Here is a 21,643-nt window from a genome sequence, read left to right on the forward strand (position 1 = left end):
TTTATTTTTTTAATATAGCGACAGGGTCGTTTTAACCTAGTAATATGTATCTGGGAAGAATTTACAAGCTCCATGCAAACAGTGTTTCTGTGGTAGCTGAACTAAAGATCTCTGTGTTGAAAAGAGAGTGTGCTAACTACTTAGACATCATGCTGCCTCACTGTTGTATTCTGTTTGGCCAACATCAAATTTTAAAGTGTTCTTTTTTTGTCCTTGAAGTCTCTAAAAATAGACTGAGTGAGATATCTTCAAGCTATGCAATGTGCTGTGGTGTAGGTTTTCTTGTTTCAGCCAATATGTATTCAAATTATTAGCTGGAAGTCTTTACCAAGGATGTGAGAAGATTATATGCAATAGTCCTTGAAAGACTGCTGGTAAATAACAGAACAGGGAGATCATTATGCTCATCCCTCCTGAGAAAATGAATCATTAAGTGGATTATTTGTTGCCATAGTGTATTGTGAGTCCAGCATCTCGATTTAGAAAAATAACAATCAAAATTAGTCTGTGGTGACTTTCTGCAAATGCCAAAATAAAGACATTTGTGTGGTCATTGTATGTTGCATTCTCAAATAGATTAGAGGAATAAAGAAATTGAGGAAATAGCTATAAGCATTTAGTGGGTAAAGAATTGGCGAAAGTAGCAAGGCATACACCGGGAGGTTATAATCAACTTATTGTATTTGTCTTTACATATGAAAACATTAGCATAGAATAATACATTATACAATGATCACTATATGCATCTTCACATGAAAGCTTTACACAAATTGCTCACAGGTTTTGACTATAGTCTCTCAGCTGAATGAAGGGAGCTTTTTTTTTAAAGAATATTTTACTCCTTGCTAATAGAAAACTAATCATATTGGGTAAAATATATTTTGTGAAATGTTATATCATTTCTCACAACCATCAGAGAAAAAAGTTAAAACTTCAAGAATGCCTCTCTTATCATTTTCCGCTTAGTGTAACTCGTTATTCAGTATAAAACTTTGTATTTACAATTGAACCTAGGTTTAGAAATGATGTCTGCATCTGATACTTACTATTATAATCATTAATTGGTTCTGTAGGCAAGAGATCTTTAATTAAATGTAAAAAAAAATCAGTATTCCCTGTTTGCAGACATCAGACTATCATATTTATAAGCTTGTTCGAAATTCCATTCCAAACTATTAATAGGGAGTTGACCCTTTGTGGCTACTGTATAAGTATCTTCACTCTTCTGGGAAGGATTTCCACAAGATTGTGGAGTTGTATTTCAGACCTGGCTGAGTTGAGGTCAGAACTTTGTTCAGGCCACAAAAGTTCCTCCACATCAATCTCGTCAAAACATGTCTTTATTGACCTGACTTTGTGCACAGTAGTACAATCTTGCTGGAACAAATCCACCTTTTATGTCATGTGTGACCAGATATGCATAAATCTTTTAAAATCAATTATGGTCAGTTAGGGCAGTGTTTAGTGTACACATTTGATAATTGCATGTGACTCTTAACATCCTTTCATACAAGCTCTAGCATTTTTTCTCACCAACCACATTTCATCCTACACAAGTAAAACCAGGTTGCTCTACTGAAGGCAGAATGTCACCAACGTTAAACGCAAATCTACTATTGGACTGAAAAGCCTATCAGCCATGGTAGTCTTTTAACTGCTCTCAGTAGTTAACCTCACTCTCTCCTCTTTTGCTGTTTATTTGAATTGCCAGTGGGCAAAGTTGGCTCCAAAATGCAAAATTAAAATTATAACTTAAAAAGACTGTGTCACTTTGCCCATTCAGGTATGACAGACGTTCTTGAAAATAGAACTCAAGTTGCCAATAATTGGGTATAAAGGAAAGTTTGTGATGGATATATTGTACTTTGTAAAAGTTGTGGATCCGATTTTGATTTTGAGGAATCAAACATAGTCTAAGACTTTTAGGGGTGGGGAATATAGAAGGCACATCAAGATACTTAAGGGAATTGTGGAGGTAGCTTGTTCAATCGCTATCCACTGTTTAGGAGCAATATGTCTACACCAGTCCAGAAGCCTCACTGAGAGGCATGCAGAGTTATATTTAGCTATATTTTTTAGGGCAATGCCTCCATAAAGCGTAGGTAAACTTAGAAGAGAACGTTTAGGTCTAGGGCATTTTTTGGCCCATACAAAATTAGTAGATAGAGCATTAACTTTTTGCAAGTATGAAGAGGGGATGTGGATAGGTAAATATTGTAGGAAACTTAGAAATTTAGGAAGGATCACCTTAATACTGTTGCAATGGCCAAACCATTAAAAACATCCTCAATTGCCACTTAGAAAGCAGTACTCTAACTCCTTGAAGGAGGGGTGGAATGTTAAGCATAAAAGTGTTTTTCAGATCAGGCAAAATGAGGGTGCCCAAAATTTTTATAGCCATGGAATTTGTTTTTCAAATGATGTATCTGGTGGGAAGGTATTGCTATTCCCATAGTTTCAGATTTTGTAACATATGGGGGGTTATTCACTAAAGAGCTGAAGGATGTAGCTGAACGTTTGGCTAATCCATAGGCTCACTTTGGGTGTAGCAACCCTCCAGATCAGCCGAACTGAAGGGCTGCTGTGCGCGCTATTTCCAATAGCACGTACAGCAGCAGAAGGCAGCCAAAGCACAGAGCGGAGCTGAACGCATAGCTAGAGCGGGGAGAACGGTCCGTCAAAGCAGGTAGAATCCCTGCCAGTTGTTAAAAACAGAATTAAAATAGTGGAGTGGAGTGGAGTTCCCCTAAAAATATTTTTAAAATGATGTCCTGTGCCAAATGTGATGAGCTGCAACACTTGAAAAGCCACTCACTAATTATGTACAAATTGCAAATATAAAATTCATTAGTGTCACGCTAATATACCAAATGTGTGCTCTATATACAACCCCAATTCCAAAAAAGTTGGGACGCTGTGTAAAATCGGCATAAAAACAGAATGCAATGATTTGCAAATCTCATAAACCCATATTTTATTCACAACAGAAAATAGGGCACATATCAAATGTTTAAACTGAGAAAATGTACTATTTAAAGGAATAGATAAGGTAATTTTTAAATTGATGTCAGCAACAGTTCTCTAAAACGTTGGGGCAAGGCAACAAAAAGTGGTAATAACAAGGAAGAAGTGGAAGAACATTTTGGAGCTAATTAGGTTAATTGGTAAGAGGTCAGTAACATGATTGGCTTTAAAAAGAGCATCTTAGAGAGTCAGAGTGTCTCAGAAGTAGTAAAGATGGGCAGAGGTTTACCAATCTGTGAAAAGTTGTGTCAAAAAAATGTCAAACAATTTCAGAATAATGTTCCTCAATGTAAAATTGCAAAGACTATACTAAGTTATCATCATCTACATTACATACAGGGTTATTCACAAAGGGGTGAAGAGTTTGGAGAAGGCAGGTGAAGTTTACAATCTAGGATAACATAGCTGATTTGGAAAAATTCTCCAATTCATCTCACTTCCAAGTTCAGCTATTTTGGCCTAGATTGTTCACTTCTCCTGTCTTCTCCAAATTCTTCACCCTTTTGTGAATAATCCTGATAATATCATCAAAAGTTTCAGAGAATCTGGAGAGATCTCGACATGCAAGGGAGAAGACCGAAACACAATAATGGATGTCCGTGATCTTCGGGCCTTCAGATGGCAATGCATTAAAACCAGGCATGATTCAGTGATGGACATCACTGCATGGGCTCAGGAATACTTCCAAAAATCTGTCTGTGAACACAATTCATTATGACATCCAAAAATACAGGTTAAATTGATATCATTCAAAGAAGAAGCCATATCTGAACATTATCCAGAAATCCATCATGACTCACACCGCCCATTTTTTTCATTCCATGACAGCTCACTGTCCTCACATGGCATGTAAACAAATGAGCGGAGCGAGTCCCATGACATCTTGTGAGGGTTCTTCCCTTCGGTTCAGCCAAACGTGCTGAGACTGTTCGGCCAAGCAGAGGGAAGGTGAAATGGGCTGAATGCAGCTGATGTGCGGCTCAAAATAGGCATACAGGGCTGAAGTGAATAGCCAAAGAGGCTTGAGCTCCCTTCACTTCACTAGTTTATTCATTCGGCTGCCTTCAACAGGTTTGTAAATAACCCTCGTACTTTTCTAATGGAAGAGTTTCCCATAGGCTTCATCAATGGCTGAATTGGTTAGGGAGAACAGTAGGTTATCTGTGTAACCTGATATTTTGTATTGTTTATCATTAACCAGGAGGCCTAATATGTCTGGGTTATTTTATTTTTTTTACAGAAGAAGGGTTCTAGGGTAATTACATAGAGGAGAGGGATAATTGGCAACCCTGTCTTGTTCCTTGGAGATTATAAAGAGTTCTGAAAAGACCCGAGGTAGGTGAGGTAGGTCTGATGGGTTGTGAAACAATTATCTGTGTCAACAAGCTAAACAAATTATTTGTGGAGCTTGGACCTAAACAAGACTATTCAGTGCCTTTGATCTATACAGGAGAAGAAAACACTCTGATGAAAGTCAGCTAATGCTGTGATTTCCAGTGGGAGACTGGTCAATTCCAGGAGGAGTTCAGGATGCTACTTTGCCTGAGCTGGAGTATAGCAGGTCCAGAAACCCAGTAATAGAATCTTACCTCAAAGATTGCTGTGTTGCTGTTCTTGACAGATATCATAAAACAGGGCAGACAAAAGCCAGGGGAGCAAAAGACAAAGGTGCAAGTGTAAAAGAAGGTTATTCAATTGACCGAGACCTATAGTTTTATAAAAATATAAACTTTATTGATTACAAGGTAATATATCCGGTGTCTGTTAGCTCACTTCTCAAATTACTAGTAAAAGAACAGAACAACAATCATATAATAATAACTGGTCCCGCACTAGTCTCCCCCTTAAATTCACTGTACACCAGGAGGAGCCATATATGATGAAAAATTTGGAGATTCTTCAGGCATGAATGAATAAGAGGTGTTGTTGTTATATTAAGATCAACATATACACAAAACACACCAGTGGATGTTATGGTCATAAAGAACCACAATGAAACGATGAGACTTCCTTATTAACTGAAACCAATAAGTAACCCATATCAACCACACTATCGGGGTAAAGAATACGTAGACTGACTAGAGTTATATTTGGAAGTAAATCGGAAAATATAGATCTTCCTCTCCGACGTCCACCTCTTACATCATCGTTAAGCAGGAACATAATTATGGAGTAGAAACAGGTGTAAAATTAAGAAAATTCCTTTTTTAGGAAACTCTCAAGAAACCAAACACTGCCAAGTTTGTGGGAACGCTTAGTTTGTATGAATGAATGGGAGTATGAGTGTCATGAACAACGTTGTTCTTTTACTAGTAATTTGAGAAGTGAGCTAACAGACACCGGATATATTACCTTGTAATCAATAAAGTTTATATTTTTATAAAACTATAGGTCTCGGTCAATTGAATAACCTTCTTTTACAGTGTTCTCTCTGTTAAAACACTGTTACCCTCCCTTTTTTCTGACTACTTTTGGTTAAATGACCTGGATGACCTATTCAAATGATTAATTAAACATTAAAGGGGATATTCAAGGTATATCAGAACTCCAGGGAACAACCTTTTTTCCAAAGGTGCAAGTGTACCTGTGAGCAGATGATGCCCATGTGAATTGGGTTTAAGGGAAATGCAGTCCCATACTAACTGTAGAACCTGGAATGTAAAAAGTGAACACATGTAGCATAATGGTGGTAATAATAAGGTTTGTTATAGCTTGGCTATACTGGGACACTGGGTCAGTTGGAAAATAGGCATGGTGAGTGTTTATGGAGTGGAGCCATCTGGTATGTTGTGAAAGAGGTGATATTTAGAGCAGTAGTCCCATTTCTCCCAATGGTTCCTGTCAAATCAGAAATGGGTTTAGGTCAGCATTCAGGAAGCTGAACAGGTTCTGTATATCATCATGATGGTGTAGAGCAAACACTTTGTTATTTTCCTTAATCTGGACATGGAATGGATAACCTAATTTTTAGGTGGCTCACTGTTTGGGAATTAACTCCAATAGAGGCTTCAGCATCTTAATCATTGCCCTTGTGAGTCAGAGCAAATTAGGCAGCAGATAAACTATTGCTCTATGAAAGTCCAAAGGGCCCAGTCACCAGACCAGACCCATCATCTTCTCTTTAATGGTATAGTAATATACTCTGTACATCCCTGGGAATATTCAGTCTGACAGTACAGGAACATAGTGTGCAGTGTAACCATCCCACTTCATGTTCATCCATGGGGGCTTTCCCAAGTATGATGTTAAGAATGGCAGTGACCATGGTTTTAAGTTCAAAACCAGTCGTGGCTTCCGGGATACCCCAAAGCCGAACATTATTCTGCCGGCTCCTGTTTTCATTGTCCGCAGCCCCAAGCTGCAAGTGTACCTAGCGATGCTGAGTAACTAACACTTGTTCAAGGGCAGTTTCAATGGTTGGCCACACCATTCCATATGTACTGCTTTAACTAATTCATACCAAAGTTGCAAAATTGGGTTTAGGCATTAGGTGGTAATATACTGTCAGCCACCAGTGGCAGATCTCAGGGAACTACTGGTACTACAAATGGTACTACAATTTCTCTGGATTTGCATGAGGTTAAGTGGACAATGTTTTGACTGGATACTGATAATGTAGGTTAGTAGGCCTTGTGACACTATAGATGATGTGAAGATACTACAAGATTGTTGTGGTGGTAAAAAGTATGTGTTTACTTTGAATGCCCAATCATGTGCAGCAGAGTTTCAAAAATCAGGATTGTGCCTTGCTCATGACTGGATGATTGAAGTGAACAAAGTTACCCTTTATTCATTAATTGAAGAACACTCACTCATCTGAGCAAATATTCAATATATTTAGCAGATCACCCTTGAGTTAAGAGAAAACAAATTACAATTTTAATATGAATAAAATGTAGACAAAAAAGTTAACTGTCTTTTATAAATGTTTAATCAAGATGCTTAAAAAGAGGGGGGGAAAAATTAACTGCCCAAGTCTTTATTAATCAAATAGGCCAAAATCCAGGTACAAAATGTTGCTGATTGCAAAACAAATCCATAATATCAACAATAGTAAATCTGCTCAGTATGGCTGTACACAGCAGGAAGACATTTAGTACTTTCTTTCGGTTGTTAAGTACTCAGTATGCTCTCCAATTGAAGTAAATCTGTTATTTGGAGTAAGGGAATATTGCTCATTTGCTGCCTTAAGAGTATTTTTTTCAGTGGGAGAGTTTTTATAGTTTTTGTACCATAAAAGGATTTTAGGCCAGTTGAATTGCTCTTTATCCAAGCCATCTGTTGCCGAGGTCTGGAATTTTAGGTGAATTTTATTGTGAGCATTAAGTCTTTTTCTGTTTTGAACATTGTGATTATTGGATGAAAGTCATAGTTTATGGTCATGATACCTATTTTGAACAGGTGATTATTTGCTGAAAGTCATATTTTATGATTATTAAACTCAATATACATAGTGTCCAGTCATGATTATCTGTTATATTGCCAATGCCATAAAACAAAAAAAGTACTATAATGTAATTTTGGCATTGCAAAATGTGACTGAAAAATGTATAAAACTTAGAATTAAGGAACTTTGTAGAATAATATTGTTTCTCTGCTCTGTCATTATCTACTCAGGGTTGAATTCCTTTCTAACATTATATATTTTTTTCTAGAAGCTGTAGCAGACATGCTAGCTTTTAGCAAGCTGACAACTTTATTCTTCAGTCAAACACACTTTTTTTAAAACACTTCAGATCCTCTCAGTCATTTATTCCCGTACAATAAATGGTTAACAGTAAGTGGGCTTTAAATAAAGTCTGATTTTCTGATTCAGTCAATTGGTGTAATGTAGGTCAACTGTCCATCTGGACCAATTTATTAATCTCCACAAAAATGTGAGATTAAATGATAGTCGATTCTCAACTTTCATCCCAGCAAGGCATTATTACTCACAACTAAACCTAGGCAGTGGCCTACAGACCAACTTATGTCTATCTCCTCTGTAGAACACACTGAACAATCTGGTGTCTCCCCTCTTTCCTGATTCCAACTCGGAGTATAAAGTAGATCCACTTCCACCTGCTCTCTATACTGTCCTCTTCAGTGCTCCTATCCCACCAGTCTGAGCTTTGCTCTTGTTCAGCAGGCAGCCAAAAACAATGGTAAAGGTTTCTGCTCTTATGTTGCAGCTCTGAAATCTGAAAAAAATATATATTTAAAGCGAAACTAAAATCCATTTCACTAACCTCCACTCCAGTGCTGCGACGCTCAAGAGCTCTCTCGTCTCCACTGACTTCCTCAGGTTCGGTGTCTTTGAAAAAAACTTTTATTCACTTGGTTTAACAATTTATTTCAGAGCTTAAAATATATAAACATAGAAGGGACTTAAATAGGTGCTTTAAAATCTAAATAGGATGAAAGGGAACAATAAAGCAAGTGGAAGCGCTTACTACTTAGTAGACAAAAGGTGGCCATACACTAGTAGATTTTCGGTCAGAAATGTCCATTTCTGCTATGAACCCTTGTTTGATTATAACTCGAATACCTCATCGAGCATAGTCAAATGTTGATTTTGGAAATCGCTTGTTAGCCATACTAACCAACCAATTTTTGATGTACGATGGAAATAATTTCCTTTTGCACATACACTGTGTTCTTGCTGAGATGAATCAAAACCCTACCGATTCATCGATTTTCATTCGGTCCGAAAAAAAATATCCAACCTGACCGATCAAAAAAGTTTGATCACAATAGCAAAAACGAAAAGCAGTACCATCATCTGTTCGATCTTCGTTTGAAAGACTGTTCGTGTGCGATTTTTCACAGAAAATCTAATAGTGTATGGCCACCTTTATGAGTGCTATTACAGCTGTGTAAAAGGTGATTAGGAGAGGGGATCAAGGTGCTACCCTGACTTGGGCCCTTTAAAGTGAAGTGAGGCAGGCTTGTATGAGACTGTGTAAGGCTCTTCTGTCTTAGATATTACTCCTGGCCTGTCAGCACTTTTTTCTACAACTGTACACTGAGTCAAGCATGCACACCTCAGTGCATAGTCTTGGCAGGATTCTTTTAGAGATAAAGTAACTCCCATGCATCTGAACAGGAGCTACATCATCAGAGCCTGGCAAGTCAAATGGCCAAAGACTCAGATCCTGGAAGAGGACCGGGAGAAAATGGAAGCGCCAGTGACCAAGGGGAGTAGTGGTGGAGAATCACTTCTGTAGGCAAATCTGCCATAATGTGCTAATATGTTGTGCATATTTCTTTATCAGTGGTTTAATTCCACTTTAATTTACATTTAGTCCACATGGAATATGTAGAAACCCACAAGAGAGTTCAAATAAATACTGAAACCATGAGCTAGTTGGCTTATCTAAACCTGGGATCAGTAAATATGACTTAGGTGTATGGCTTGGTTTAAGTGTTACAATAAGGTTAAGGGTTAGTAAGTGTGATAAATTAGGTTTTTGTTATTGACATACAGTATGTATAGCGCATGTGGTAAAATTAAGCTCTGTTGAAATTGTGTATGGCTGAATATCTGGTGCCCAACTTCTGCACCAGAAACAACAAACCTGATTTAGAAACCAAAAAACGAACATACCACACTAAACATGCATTTACTTCAAGGACAATATCAACTTACTTTTCACTTTTACTGAGCAACTAAAAAACCTCCTAAACTTCTGAAATGTTCACCGGTCACTTCTCCAATAACCACTTCCATTGTTATTAAATGACTGATAGCACAAGATAGCACATGCCATAAACATGAATGTTTCTTACCCCTCCTTTACCAGTATTATCATTGTTTACTGCATATAATGCACCATTTCACATCTGCTAGTAGTAAATTAGACTATGTTTGGATGCACATTACTCAAACACTAATGTTTTTTTTTTCATTTCAAGTATTTTTTACTTTTTAAACAAATGTGAAATACTCATTAAAATATGGACTTCAGGCAATATAAATGTTGCACACAAGCTAGGTATATAAATGTTGCACACAAACATGGTAGGTATAACATGGCCCACCATGGGAAGCACAGGAGATATGTTGATTATTTTAAATAAAGATTTTGTAAAATTAAAAAAATGCCAGGTTACTCAACCAAAATATGAGCTTTTAAGCAAGGTTCAACTTTCAACACCTTTCAAAATATCATTGGACAGTCTCAACCCCATGGTCTTGTGTATTCTTTACAGTAGCACCATTAAACTAGAACAACACCAGTGTATGTGGAGGGAGTGCAGATATATTTTCAGTAAAATCATATATATATAAAAAGAGACATAAGCAGTTATATTTGTATTTTTTTAATGTGTGAATTAGGAAGGCTACTAGATAGACTACTGGTCAGTGTGTTAATTAAAACTACAGGGCTAAGTCATACTAATGACCTTTTTTAATATGGGAACATTTCTGCCTCTTTTACTGGAGGAAAGAAAAACTTGCAGCTGTGGGGGTGGTTCCAGAGCAGGATCAAGCTTTCCTGCCACAGGAATGGTGACAGAGGTGAAGAGACTTGCCCTCTCTCCATCAAAAGATCTGCCTTCTCCTCCTTACAGGTCCTCCTTCTCCCTGCCCCAGGTCGTTCCAAAGAAATTGGCTAAGAGTTATGATGTCATAGGTAATAAATGTGTACATTTCTGCTGATGGCTTTATGATTTAAACAAACTATGATTTATGGACTGCTTTTGCGGAGGGAGAAGATTGGGTTGTTAATGAGAGATGAAAATGGTCAACGTTAGACAGGCCAAAATATCCGTCAGAATAAAAAAAATTTAAATAAACCACCATAGGAATGCATAGCTAGATTCCTATTGGCTATTTCACTTTGCAATAGCCAATAACAAACTAGCTATTGCACCCGCCCTCTGCTGCTGTCAATCACTAGAAGGGAACCTGATGGAGAACCTCAGGTCCCCTCTGCTGATTGACAGCAGCAGTGGGCGGGTGCAATAGCTAGTTTGCTATTGGCACGTTGCAATAGCCAATAGAAATGTAGCTATGCATTCCTATGGTGGTTTTTTTTAATTTTTATTCTGACGGAAGCCAACGGCTCCGATGTCAGAAGAAATAAAAAAAGACAACAGAGCAGGGAAATGTTTACTCTGCACGATCAAGGCGGGCGGCCGGGAGCCGCTGTCTAATAGCGGGAGACTCGCGAAGCGTCCGGGAGAGTTGGGCTGTCTGGAGATCAGCGTCCCTGGTTACCTGGTAACCAGGGATGCTGATCTGTCTGTGCAAGTGGCCGGAGTCAGCCGTGAGATGACGGCTGGCTCCGCCCAGCAGTCAGTAGCAGACTGTCGGCCGGCCAAGCATATGCCTTCGGCTCGACTGAGCCCCTCGGCCAACTTCGGGAGCTGTACGGGCTATAGTGAATAGTCCGTACAGCAGCCCTTCAGTTCTACTGAACTGAAGGGTTCCTGGGGTCGAAGCTAGCCGAAGGATCAGCCAAAGCGACGGTTAGAGCCTTTGGCAGCTTTGTGAATAGACCCCAATATGAATAAGAGTTTTTAAAAAGAGTTCAGATACATGAAAAAACACCATTGGTTATTGTTACATGAAGGAAACATCTCATATGAGTTTACATAAACATACATTAAAGCAGACAGTATTATTGAAAAACCACTCAAGGAATGATTATCTTACACAGAGTTCATATGTTTATTAAAACAATTAAAAACAATTTAAAATTATTCTGGAATAAATACTCCAAGAAAAAGAACTCATAGATGAAATAGATAAATGACATTGATAATGTGACAAATACCTCAGACAGATAATTATTTCCTGTCACTCCTACCTCACCCCTTCTTACCCAGACTTCTTCCCTGTATACATCCTTTTAATGTGGAAGTAAGGGTTCAAAATAAAAAAAATGCCAATCAGCAGGCTTTCTATGGCAGAAGAGTCTGTGTAAATCTCTTCTGCCATAAAACCTCTTTCTACCATTTGGCAATTTTTTTTTTCTGTATGCTAAGATGAATGCACAGCTCAGCAGACAGACCTGGCATGCGGAGATGAAGTAACTCCCATGCACATGTGCAGGAGTTATCAAGGCCTATCAAGCATCTGAAAACTCAAAACCCAGAAAAGACAGAAGCATTGAAAGCACCAATGAGGGAGAAGTGCATTGCTGGAGGGGATCGGATTGACAGGTAAGTCTGCCATAATGTTCTAATTTGCTGTGCTTACTAACACATTATGGCTAAAACCTCCACAAACCTTTTCAAAAAAAAAAGAGCTTTACTTCCGCTTTCGTTAAAAGTTCAGGTGACAGCACAGAAGCAACATAAATGGGCCCCCAAACAAACCAGCAAACTACTGTTTACCCTTTTTAAACATGTTATGAGTTGCTTCTATAAGGCAAAGTAAGCCAAAGCCCAGAGAAGTGCGGATTAGAAGAGTCTCAACTTGTACCAAAATTTGTTCAAAAGATTTTTTACCATTCATCTGCTCCATGCATCCATGTCCTTCATATCACACAATTTAAAATTCTAACTTTTATATAAGACCATTAGTATTTATCAAGTTTTTTCTAGTTAGATAGCCATATCTGTCTACTGAACCATTTCCCAAATGATTAACACACACACATCTGCCATTATACACTATCTTAGTGATACAAAAACTTCATTAATCCCTCATCCCAGATCAGAGGTATCTTTGGGGTCTTGCAAGGTCCCTTATTATCAGTACCGTAAGCTGTTCCCCTACTTGGAACCAGGCCAGGAGATGATCAGGCTCCTCCCAATTACCAAAAAAAATCAGTGGGTCTAATATCTATAGACTAGATATCCCCTCATATTTACCAAGCAGATAGGTGGCAGTCCAGACTGGATTACTAAGATTATTTCTAGTAAATAGATGCAATACCTAAATGTTCTAATCTAGCAAAATGATAACTATTACCAGTGCTACAAAGAAAGTGGTAATTTATAGCAGAGATAACATATATACTGAGATAAAGAAAATTCTTAACACTCCCTCTGTGAAGGGCTCTTACGTAGTGATATTAGTGAATCCTCTGTCCCCACAACAAGGCTGGTCAAACCACACAGCAAGTTATGGTTCATGAACAGCTTTTACACTAAAATTCTCTGTTACACTCACAATTGTTTCAAACACTTTAGGGCTGATAAACAATAGAAATAAACCGAGGTAAAGATAGAGAGAAATGGAAAAACTTACAGCTGGCCTGAGAGTTCTTGAGATGCATTACTTATCAAAACACAACTGAGACCACAAATGAGAAAATAGCAAGAGCTTTATAAGAGACAATGATCTCAATTTGTATGGCTAGCCAGGATCTCAGTATGCAAGGAAATATTAAATTGGTAAATAACAGGCCAAAACTAATTTTAATCTGCATTTATTAAAACGTATCTGAGAAGGATGCAGACAATCATGAAAGCCCTTAGATGTTTTATTGTCACTCTAAAGGTTGAAAAAAGACCTTTACCCTGGAGTTCATCTTTAAGGGTAATATATATGTTGTATTATATTTTGCATTACCCATTAACCCTTTAGAATCTCTACTATATATTTCTGATTGAAATGACATACTAAAGTTTTACAACTGTGGAACTCTGGAAGAAACTGAACAATAAATGACCTGTATCTTTTACAACACCCGCCCAATGGTACACACACTGATTACTAATAGCATTCAAAAAACTCACGCTTTAAAGATGAAAACCTATTCTTTAAAACTCTAAAAAAAATCCTGTTTAAAACATTCAAATCAAACTGAGTGATACCATTCAAACTTCAGGTCATTTGGTACAGATATAGTTAATATCTAGGATTTCTGTAACTAAGAGTTATTAATACTAACGTCAAATGCATCTGATGTTATACAGATGGCACAAGATGTTGTTACTAAGTTATTATCTAGGATAAGCTGCACCGTTAAATTCAGTACTTAAAACTATCACATCAGATTAAACTATTGTAGTGAAATGGCCAGAAACACTTAGTTAAAGTACTGTAATATAAATATGGTAAAATAATGTATTTATTATAACAGCAGTCCAACATACCGATAGTCCTCTGACATTTTTTCATTGCAATTTTTACATACTGATTTTATTTTTGAGCCTGCATTCACATATTGTGTTTAGGGATGTATGCAGTACTGTTTTACTTGCTTGACCTTTTAAAATGGTTCTTTATTACTTGATTAAAATGCCTCATTAAGTATAAACCAAAGATACAAGCGACCATCAAGGAAAAATAAGTGACTTAGCACATATATCAACATCTATTTCTGTTCTTTATATCAACCAAAATAAGTATTTTAGAATGAAACATCAAATCAGTTAGATGATTGTGGAAGCTCAAATATCGCAATCCAGTGTAGGTACTTCAGGTAAAATCTAGAAGATAACATCTCTGTAGAAGATAAAGTCAGTTTTACCGGGGCAGTCATTATGGAAGGGTGCAGGTGTTATTTTCTTAGAACCCAAACTTTTTAACTCGCCAAGAAATTGAGTGGTTTTACAAAAACGTTTAAGAATATTCACTTTAATTATCCAAATACAGTATGCACAAATAAAATAAGGAAAATGTATCTTTTCACATGATTGGATAATCGAGATGAATCTTCACACAATGTATTGTGTCAACATTTTGAATCTTTTGGTAAATCAGCCTAATTATGGTCCCCACATTTACAGAATCTTGCCTGTTGCACAATTTTTCAAATTAATTTCTAATTATATAGTTTTAAAATTAGCTTTATCTTCTTAGAAATGCTCTAATAGATTCACTTTTACTTAGCCATTTAAGTGGCCACTTATTGCCACATCAGCACTACTGTGTTGCTACACTGAGGTTTCCTGGTTCAAATCGCAGTCAGGGTACTATCTGCAAGGAGTTTGCATGTTCCCCCTGTGCTTGCTGGGTTTCCTCCAACACTCCGAAGACAAGCTGGTAGGTTAATTTGCTCCTGTCTAAATTATCCCTGTATAAATGCATGTGAGATAGGGACCTTAGATTGTAAGCCCCTTGAGGGAGGTAGTGATGTGAATGTGCAAAAGGGTAAAACACTGCGTAAATTGTTGATGCTAATACGAATAATAAATAAATAATTTATCTCAGGGGCTTCTCATTCGGGCTTCTCATTCTGGTACGCATCATTGCCACAATTTTCCTATTAATCAGAGATTCTCAACCTTTGGTACATACTCCATAGGTTTAGTTCTGATGTGTTCTAGATAATTCTGCCTGACAAATGAAATTGCTTATGATAACAACAAATTATTTTTTAAAATACCAAAATCAGTCTATATTTTAGTAACATAAGAATTTTCTTTCAAAACTCAAGAAGGTACTGGCAATTGATACAGTCAAGTCAAGGGGTATTTGATGTAAACTAGAGCAGATTAAGGGCTATTTGAAAAAAAAAATGATTTTTAAATGTTTTAAAAAGTCATTGCAATTTTAAATTCAATTAGAAATCGTATTTCACATTTCCTTTAGAAATGAGGGAATACAAAAAAATTGTTTAATTATTACAATGTTAAAAAAAAAAATATTTTCCAGTTAATAACTCCACACAAAGGTACCAACAATTGGAAAATTGTGGCTTAAATATGAAAAGTTTCAGTAATAAAAAATTCAGATGTGCGTATGCTAATTGAAAGAATAACAGGAGCCTGTGATGGTTGCATAAGCTGTATTTATGAAAGTGGGTCAACTTTTTTTTTTATTATTGTATCAAAAAGATCAAAAAAGATCAGGCAGCTTTTTATTGACTTATTTTTATTTAAATACACTGAGATTTAGCATTGTTTTTGCTGTCTAAATTGTAGTTAAAATCTGGAAGCGTCTTATTTAAATTCTACTCGCAATAAGCTGCAAAAGATGGCAAGCATTATGAGGTTACCCAGAACTCTGGCAAAGAATTACACATTAACTGATGTGATGTAAATCAAAAGCTGCTTTTTAAATCAGATATTATTTAAATAAAAGCTTGCATTTACTTTTATCCCTTAAAAGCACCACATGGCTGCATTATCAAAGCCACAAACTGTTCATCAATTTAAAATATATTGTTACTGTTTTCCCCAGGCTGCGGAGATTGAAGTTGATGAAAATGGAACTTTGGACTTAAGCATGAAGAAGAATCGGCTAAATGACAAGACTAGTAGTTTAGGCTCTTCCAGTCCTATTATAACAGCAACGTCTTCTTCTCCATTTAAAACTAGTAGCCTGTTGGTCAATGCTGCCTTCTACAAGGCCCTTTGTGAAAAAGAAGGCTGGGATGCACCAATTAACTACAGTAAAGTTCATGGCAAAAGTGAAGAGGACATTGAGGTAATTGATGGCTAATTACTGGGATACTTTGAAAATGTGTCATATTGACTCATTAGGGTGTAACCATTTAAAATGTCACAAGCAAAACTGCATTGTTACATGGAGGAAATTAAAACAGCAGTAAATAACACTGTCATAACTAAATGACATTTTAAGTAGTATTTGTACAATATTCAATGCCAGTGATAAATAACAGACTGTACCAGCAATCCTCTGGTTGAGCATTGTGATGTCAAAGTGCCAGCATGTTGTAATCACCCTGGTAATACTCCATAATTGGGCAATCACATCTTCTAACCCGGTGATCAGTGCAACATGACAATTAGGCATTTGAACTACACTTCAATAAATACATTTTTTATGTCTCTTTTATCCATAGCAATATAGTTTATAAAAGCAATTATTCTCCATGAACAATAAAAATGGTATCATTTAAAAGTCAGTCTATGTTGGCTAGTTTTAGGATCAAAAAAGTAAACTCTAGACTCTTCTCTTCAAAAAGCAGAACTGAAATCCAGTATTTATATGTAATTTTTGAATATCAAATTCTCCATAAAGATTTCATAAACACTGACATATATAGCCATTTGAAAAATACACCACAAAGAAATTGTTGACTTTTTCAACATATTTGGACAGGCAAACATTAGCTCTTTATTTATACAGTGCCCTCAAAAAAAGGTAATATACTTGAACCAATGACAGATAACATTGACATGGTGTATTCATTCTTATAATCTAAATTAACCAAAGTGCAGATCTGTAAAGGTGCCCATACACTGCACGATTCTCGTACGAGAATTGCGGGAAATCCCGCAATCGTACGATAATCGTGCAGTGTATGGAAGGCGTGCAACCGTTTCTACTGTACGGTCGCACGACTTTTGTATTTTGAGCATGTTGGAAAACCAGCCGAGAATCGTACGATTTTCAGCTGGTTTTTAGCATGATCGAGAGATAACTGCCGAACGGGCCGGGGGGCGCACACGCACACTGCCCGTTCAGCATTGCAGTCATCGGAAGCTCGCCCCTCAGGGGGGCGGGCTTGCGATGATCGCAAGTACGATCTGCCTGTCCAAGATGGGCAGATTGTACGTTTTTTGAATTACTTTACAACCCTGGCAAGACAAAAGTCTTGCCAGGGTTGTAAAGTGTATGGGCACCTTTACCTGGAAAAGTAAGTAAACTCCTACATCTACCATCACTTCAAATTCATGAAATTAGAATCATGTGTTCCAGAGCAGGTACCAGTGATTAGAACCTCTGTGGGGAGTATGCAGATGGGACCTGTCTTGTTTAACAAAGAACTCCAGGCAAAACTTGTATTAACCCTTGCAGTAGGGCTACCCCCCCCCCCCCCCCCACCACCCCAAGCCTCTGTGCCCCCCCCCCCCCCCACACACACACTGCAAGGATTAGGTGCTTGTTTTGGTCTAGGTGCAAAAAAAGTTATACTCACCCAAACCTTGTAGCAGACTGGCTGTTAGAGCGCTCCCTCCAGCCTTTCTACTCCTCTGCTGCAGCGATGGTATGTCCCTTGGTTTTATCACCTTCTATACACAATGTATTGGATGTGATGACTCATGGGACCTTAGACACTGCAGCAGGTGAGAGGCTGAAAGGACCTCCTAAAGACCCAGCTGTCTCTGACAATTGGGTGGCTATAAATTTTAGCACCTAGACAAAAACGAGCACTTAACCCTTGCAGTGCATGGGTAGACCCACTGCAAGGGTTATGAAAAGTGTTGCCAGGAGTTCCTTACTTCCTTCATTAAACCTCATATATCTGGGGGTCTAGCTTTCTTCTTGCTATTGATCTGTGTAGTGTCATAATGCCAAGATCAAAAGAGCTCTCTAAATACCTCAGAAAGAAAGTTGAGGATGCATATTAGTCTGCCAGGCAATTTTAAAACATAACCAAAATATTTTAAATAACCATTCCTCTATAAAGAAATTAATTTACAAGTGGCATAGATTTCAAATGACTGCTAGTTTGTCCAGGACTGGCCAAGTCCAGCAAGTTCAGCCCAAAAGCTGGCCATTTGATGCTAAAAAAAACAACTTCCCTGCCAATCAGGAAATAATGACCCGCCTCCCGGCTTCCCGATTGGCTGGGAAGCCGGCTCCATGCTGATTGGCAGGGATGCCGGCTTACCAGCCAATCAGCATCAAGCAGGCAAAACAGCAGCAGCCACTTCAGGCCTGCAGCAATACCTCCCTTACCTCCAGAGACAGAGGCACTCAAAAGGAAACTTAAAAAAAAACTAAAGTTGCCCATACCGAGCTCAAATTTTGGCCGATTCCTGCTGAATTTTCCAAAAGTTGAGCCATGGGTGGCCTTGCAAGCACCACTTAAATCAACAAAGTTGAAAACTAGAAAACTATTGGCACCCATGGATGCAGTGCCCATCTGGATACAGTAGTTGGCAGTGTAGATTTAACACAGATGGGACATTGAGTGATTTACTACAAAAACATAGCTGTGTATCAATAGCTTTAAAATCCCCAAAGACCTCTTTGTGTCTTTTTTCACTCACACACTTTGATCTTTGAGATATGATTTGAAAATAAACCAGTACTAAGAGAAAGAAGGATACCATTGCTGACCTTCTTCTGAAGCAAGATTGCGGAATAGGAAAGTCAGAATTCCTATTGTGTTTACTTGTTCTGGATTAGGTACAGTATTCAAAGGTACTGAATCAGTATGATGATCAGGTGATTAACATTTTCAAAAAGAGATGTGAGCAATGGCAGCTGCCATTCATCCTCAGTGCATTTCCTTTAAAGGTGTTATTTGCTGGTCAAATGTAGTATTACAGTGTGACCATAAAATATTAATGGCTTTTCATTGGAAACCATTGTATTTTTTTTCTCTTCAGCTAGAACTTCAAACTCTAGCAAGACAGGGGTCCCACTGTTGTTTACAAATGGAGTGTTGAAGCAGCCAGGGCTTTCAAAAGAAAGGTGCTGGAGGTACTAAGGGGTCTATTCACAAAGCTGCCGAAGGATCTGGCCGTAGCTTCGGCCGATCCTTCGGCTGGCTTCGGCCCCAGGACCCCTTCGGTTCAGGAGAACCGAGGGGGTGCTGTACGGGCTATTCACAATAGCCCGTACAGCTCCCGATCACGGCCGAGCAGCTCAGTCGAGCGCTGAGCCGTGCTGAAAGCCGAAGCTGGCCGAGCGGCCGGCCATTGGCCGGCCGACAGCCTGCTTCTGACAGCTGGGCGGAGCCAGCCGTGATCTTACGGCTGGCTCCGGCCACTTGCAGAGAGATCAGCGTCCCTGGTTACCTGCTAACCAGCGACACTGATCTCCAAACAGCTAACTCTCCCTGGCGCCCCAGGAGTCTCCTGCTCCTGGCCGCCAAGGAGAAAAACACTGCTGTGTCTTTTTTTCTTTATTCTGACACGAGCGATGTCAGAATAGAAAAAAAAATTTTCCCATTGAAAAGCATTGGTACATTACTATTGGCTATTTCAATTTGCAATAGCCAATAGTAAACTAGCATTGTACCCGCCCTCTGCTGCAGTTGTCCATCAGCAGAGGGTGGCTACAATGCTAGTTTACTATTGGCTATTGCAAATTGAAATCGCCAATAGTAATGTAGCAATGCTTTTCAATGGGAAAATGTCTTCTTTTTTTTCTTTTCTATTCTGACATCGCTCGTGTCAGAATAAAGAAAAAAAAGACACAGCAGTGTTTCTCTCCTGGGCGGCCGGGAGCGGGAGGCTCCCAGAGTGCCCGGGAGAGTTTTTTTTCTTTTTCTTTTGACAGCAGCAGAGCCGCCGGACAATAGGAAACTATTGGGCGGAGCTAGCTGTCACTGCTAGCTCCGCACAATCGTTTTCTATTTACTTTTTTTTACCTTTTTTTAACTCTTTTTCTGTTCTGCTCGGTACCTCAGAGGGACGCAGCCGTGTCAGAATAGAAAATAAATAAAAATAATTTTTGCCCATACGCTCCGTGTCAGAATAAAAAAAAAAGAAACAGCAGTGTTTCTCTCCTTGTCGGCCGGGAGCGGGAGACTTCCGGAGCGCCAGGGAGAATTGTCTGTTAGCAGGCAACCAGGGACGCTGATCTCTCTGCAAGTGGCCGGAGCCAGCCGTAAGATCACAGCTCCGCCCAGCTGCTCAGCCAGCTTCAGCTTTCAGTGCGGCTCAGCCGAGCCGAGCCATACGTTCGGGAGCTGTACGGGGCCGAAGCTAGCCGAAGGATCGACCGAAGCTACGGCTAGATCCTCCGTCAGCTTTGTGAATAGACCCCTGTGTGTTGCATTAACACACACGTTAATGCAATGAGTTATCATGCATTACAGTGACCCTGTCACCCTATGGTCACTTGTACTGTAGAAACACCCTTTAAAAAAAGTGACAATATAACTCTTTTTCTGGTGACATGTGTATTGAGCGCCATCACACTTCGCCTGTCAGCAGCAGGTATTCCACACTTCCGGCTGTGTAGAATACCTGCTCCCATGCAGTGGCTCCTCCCACCAGCTTCTATGTCAGTACAGGCAGGGCTGGCCGTAGGCCTTTAGGTGCCCTGTGCAAGAAAGCTTTACAGCACCCCTCAGTGACCACACCCCTCAGTAACCACACCAATTTTTTCCAATATTCGCACCATTTAAAGACTCCCATTTTGTTAAGACCCAAAGAAACATATTAAAAAGTATGATCAAAATAAAACTTTTATTCAAATGTATTAAACTTGTAGGCAAATATAAGTATTGTTATTAAATGAAACAACAGACGGCAAACAAGTGGTAAACAATAAATGTCAAACTAAAATAGAGTCTATAAAAATAAAGTGTCAGGTTGTCATGCAGACCCTTTTTTCAAGTAAGTGTATCTAGAAAAGTAAAAATAAAAAACAGAACATAAAACCTAGACTACATGTTAAATTAATGAATTACTACATGCCCGAATATACGAAAAATGTATTCAGGCACATAATAATTTGTTTGAGAATGTGCGTCGAACATGTTGGCCACCAGTGCGTTCTGCGAATGCATGCCACCATCTTGGAGGTGGGGAGCATGATGTCACATGACGCCATGCATGCGTGGCGTCAGGTGACGTCACACACCGATATAGGTGCCGCCATCTTGGTGTATACCTAGATATACATCAAGATGGCAGCGCCCAATACGTGCAGTGTTATATGATGTCATGCGACCTGCCTCCAGAACGCACCAATGGCTGAATCCAAAATAGCATAAAAATGTGTTTTGTTTGATGAAACGAATGAAAAAGTTTAATCAAATAATTTTTCTGCAGCCTCTGTTCTAAATGAATGGAAAGCACTCAG

General features: G+C 38.6%; 1 protein-coding gene across 1 annotated transcript in view; it reads left to right on the top strand.

Moving 5' to 3' along the window:
* ST18 (ST18, C2H2C-type zinc finger) overlaps positions 1-21,643 on the top strand; it is a 166,136-nt gene that overhangs the window by 100,777 nt on the left and 43,716 nt on the right. Inside the window, exon 11 of the mRNA XM_018564203.1 lies at positions 16,091-16,336. Within this exon, the coding sequence (XP_018419705.1) occupies positions 16,091-16,336 (246 nt within the window). The remainder of the gene's footprint in view (positions 1-16,090; positions 16,337-21,643) is intronic.

The sequence above is a fragment of the Nanorana parkeri genome, unplaced genomic scaffold, assembly GCF_000935625.1.
Source record: "Nanorana parkeri isolate BGI_ZX_2015 unplaced genomic scaffold, ASM93562v1 scaffold735, whole genome shotgun sequence".
Lineage (NCBI taxonomy): Eukaryota > Metazoa > Chordata > Amphibia > Anura > Dicroglossidae > Nanorana > Nanorana parkeri.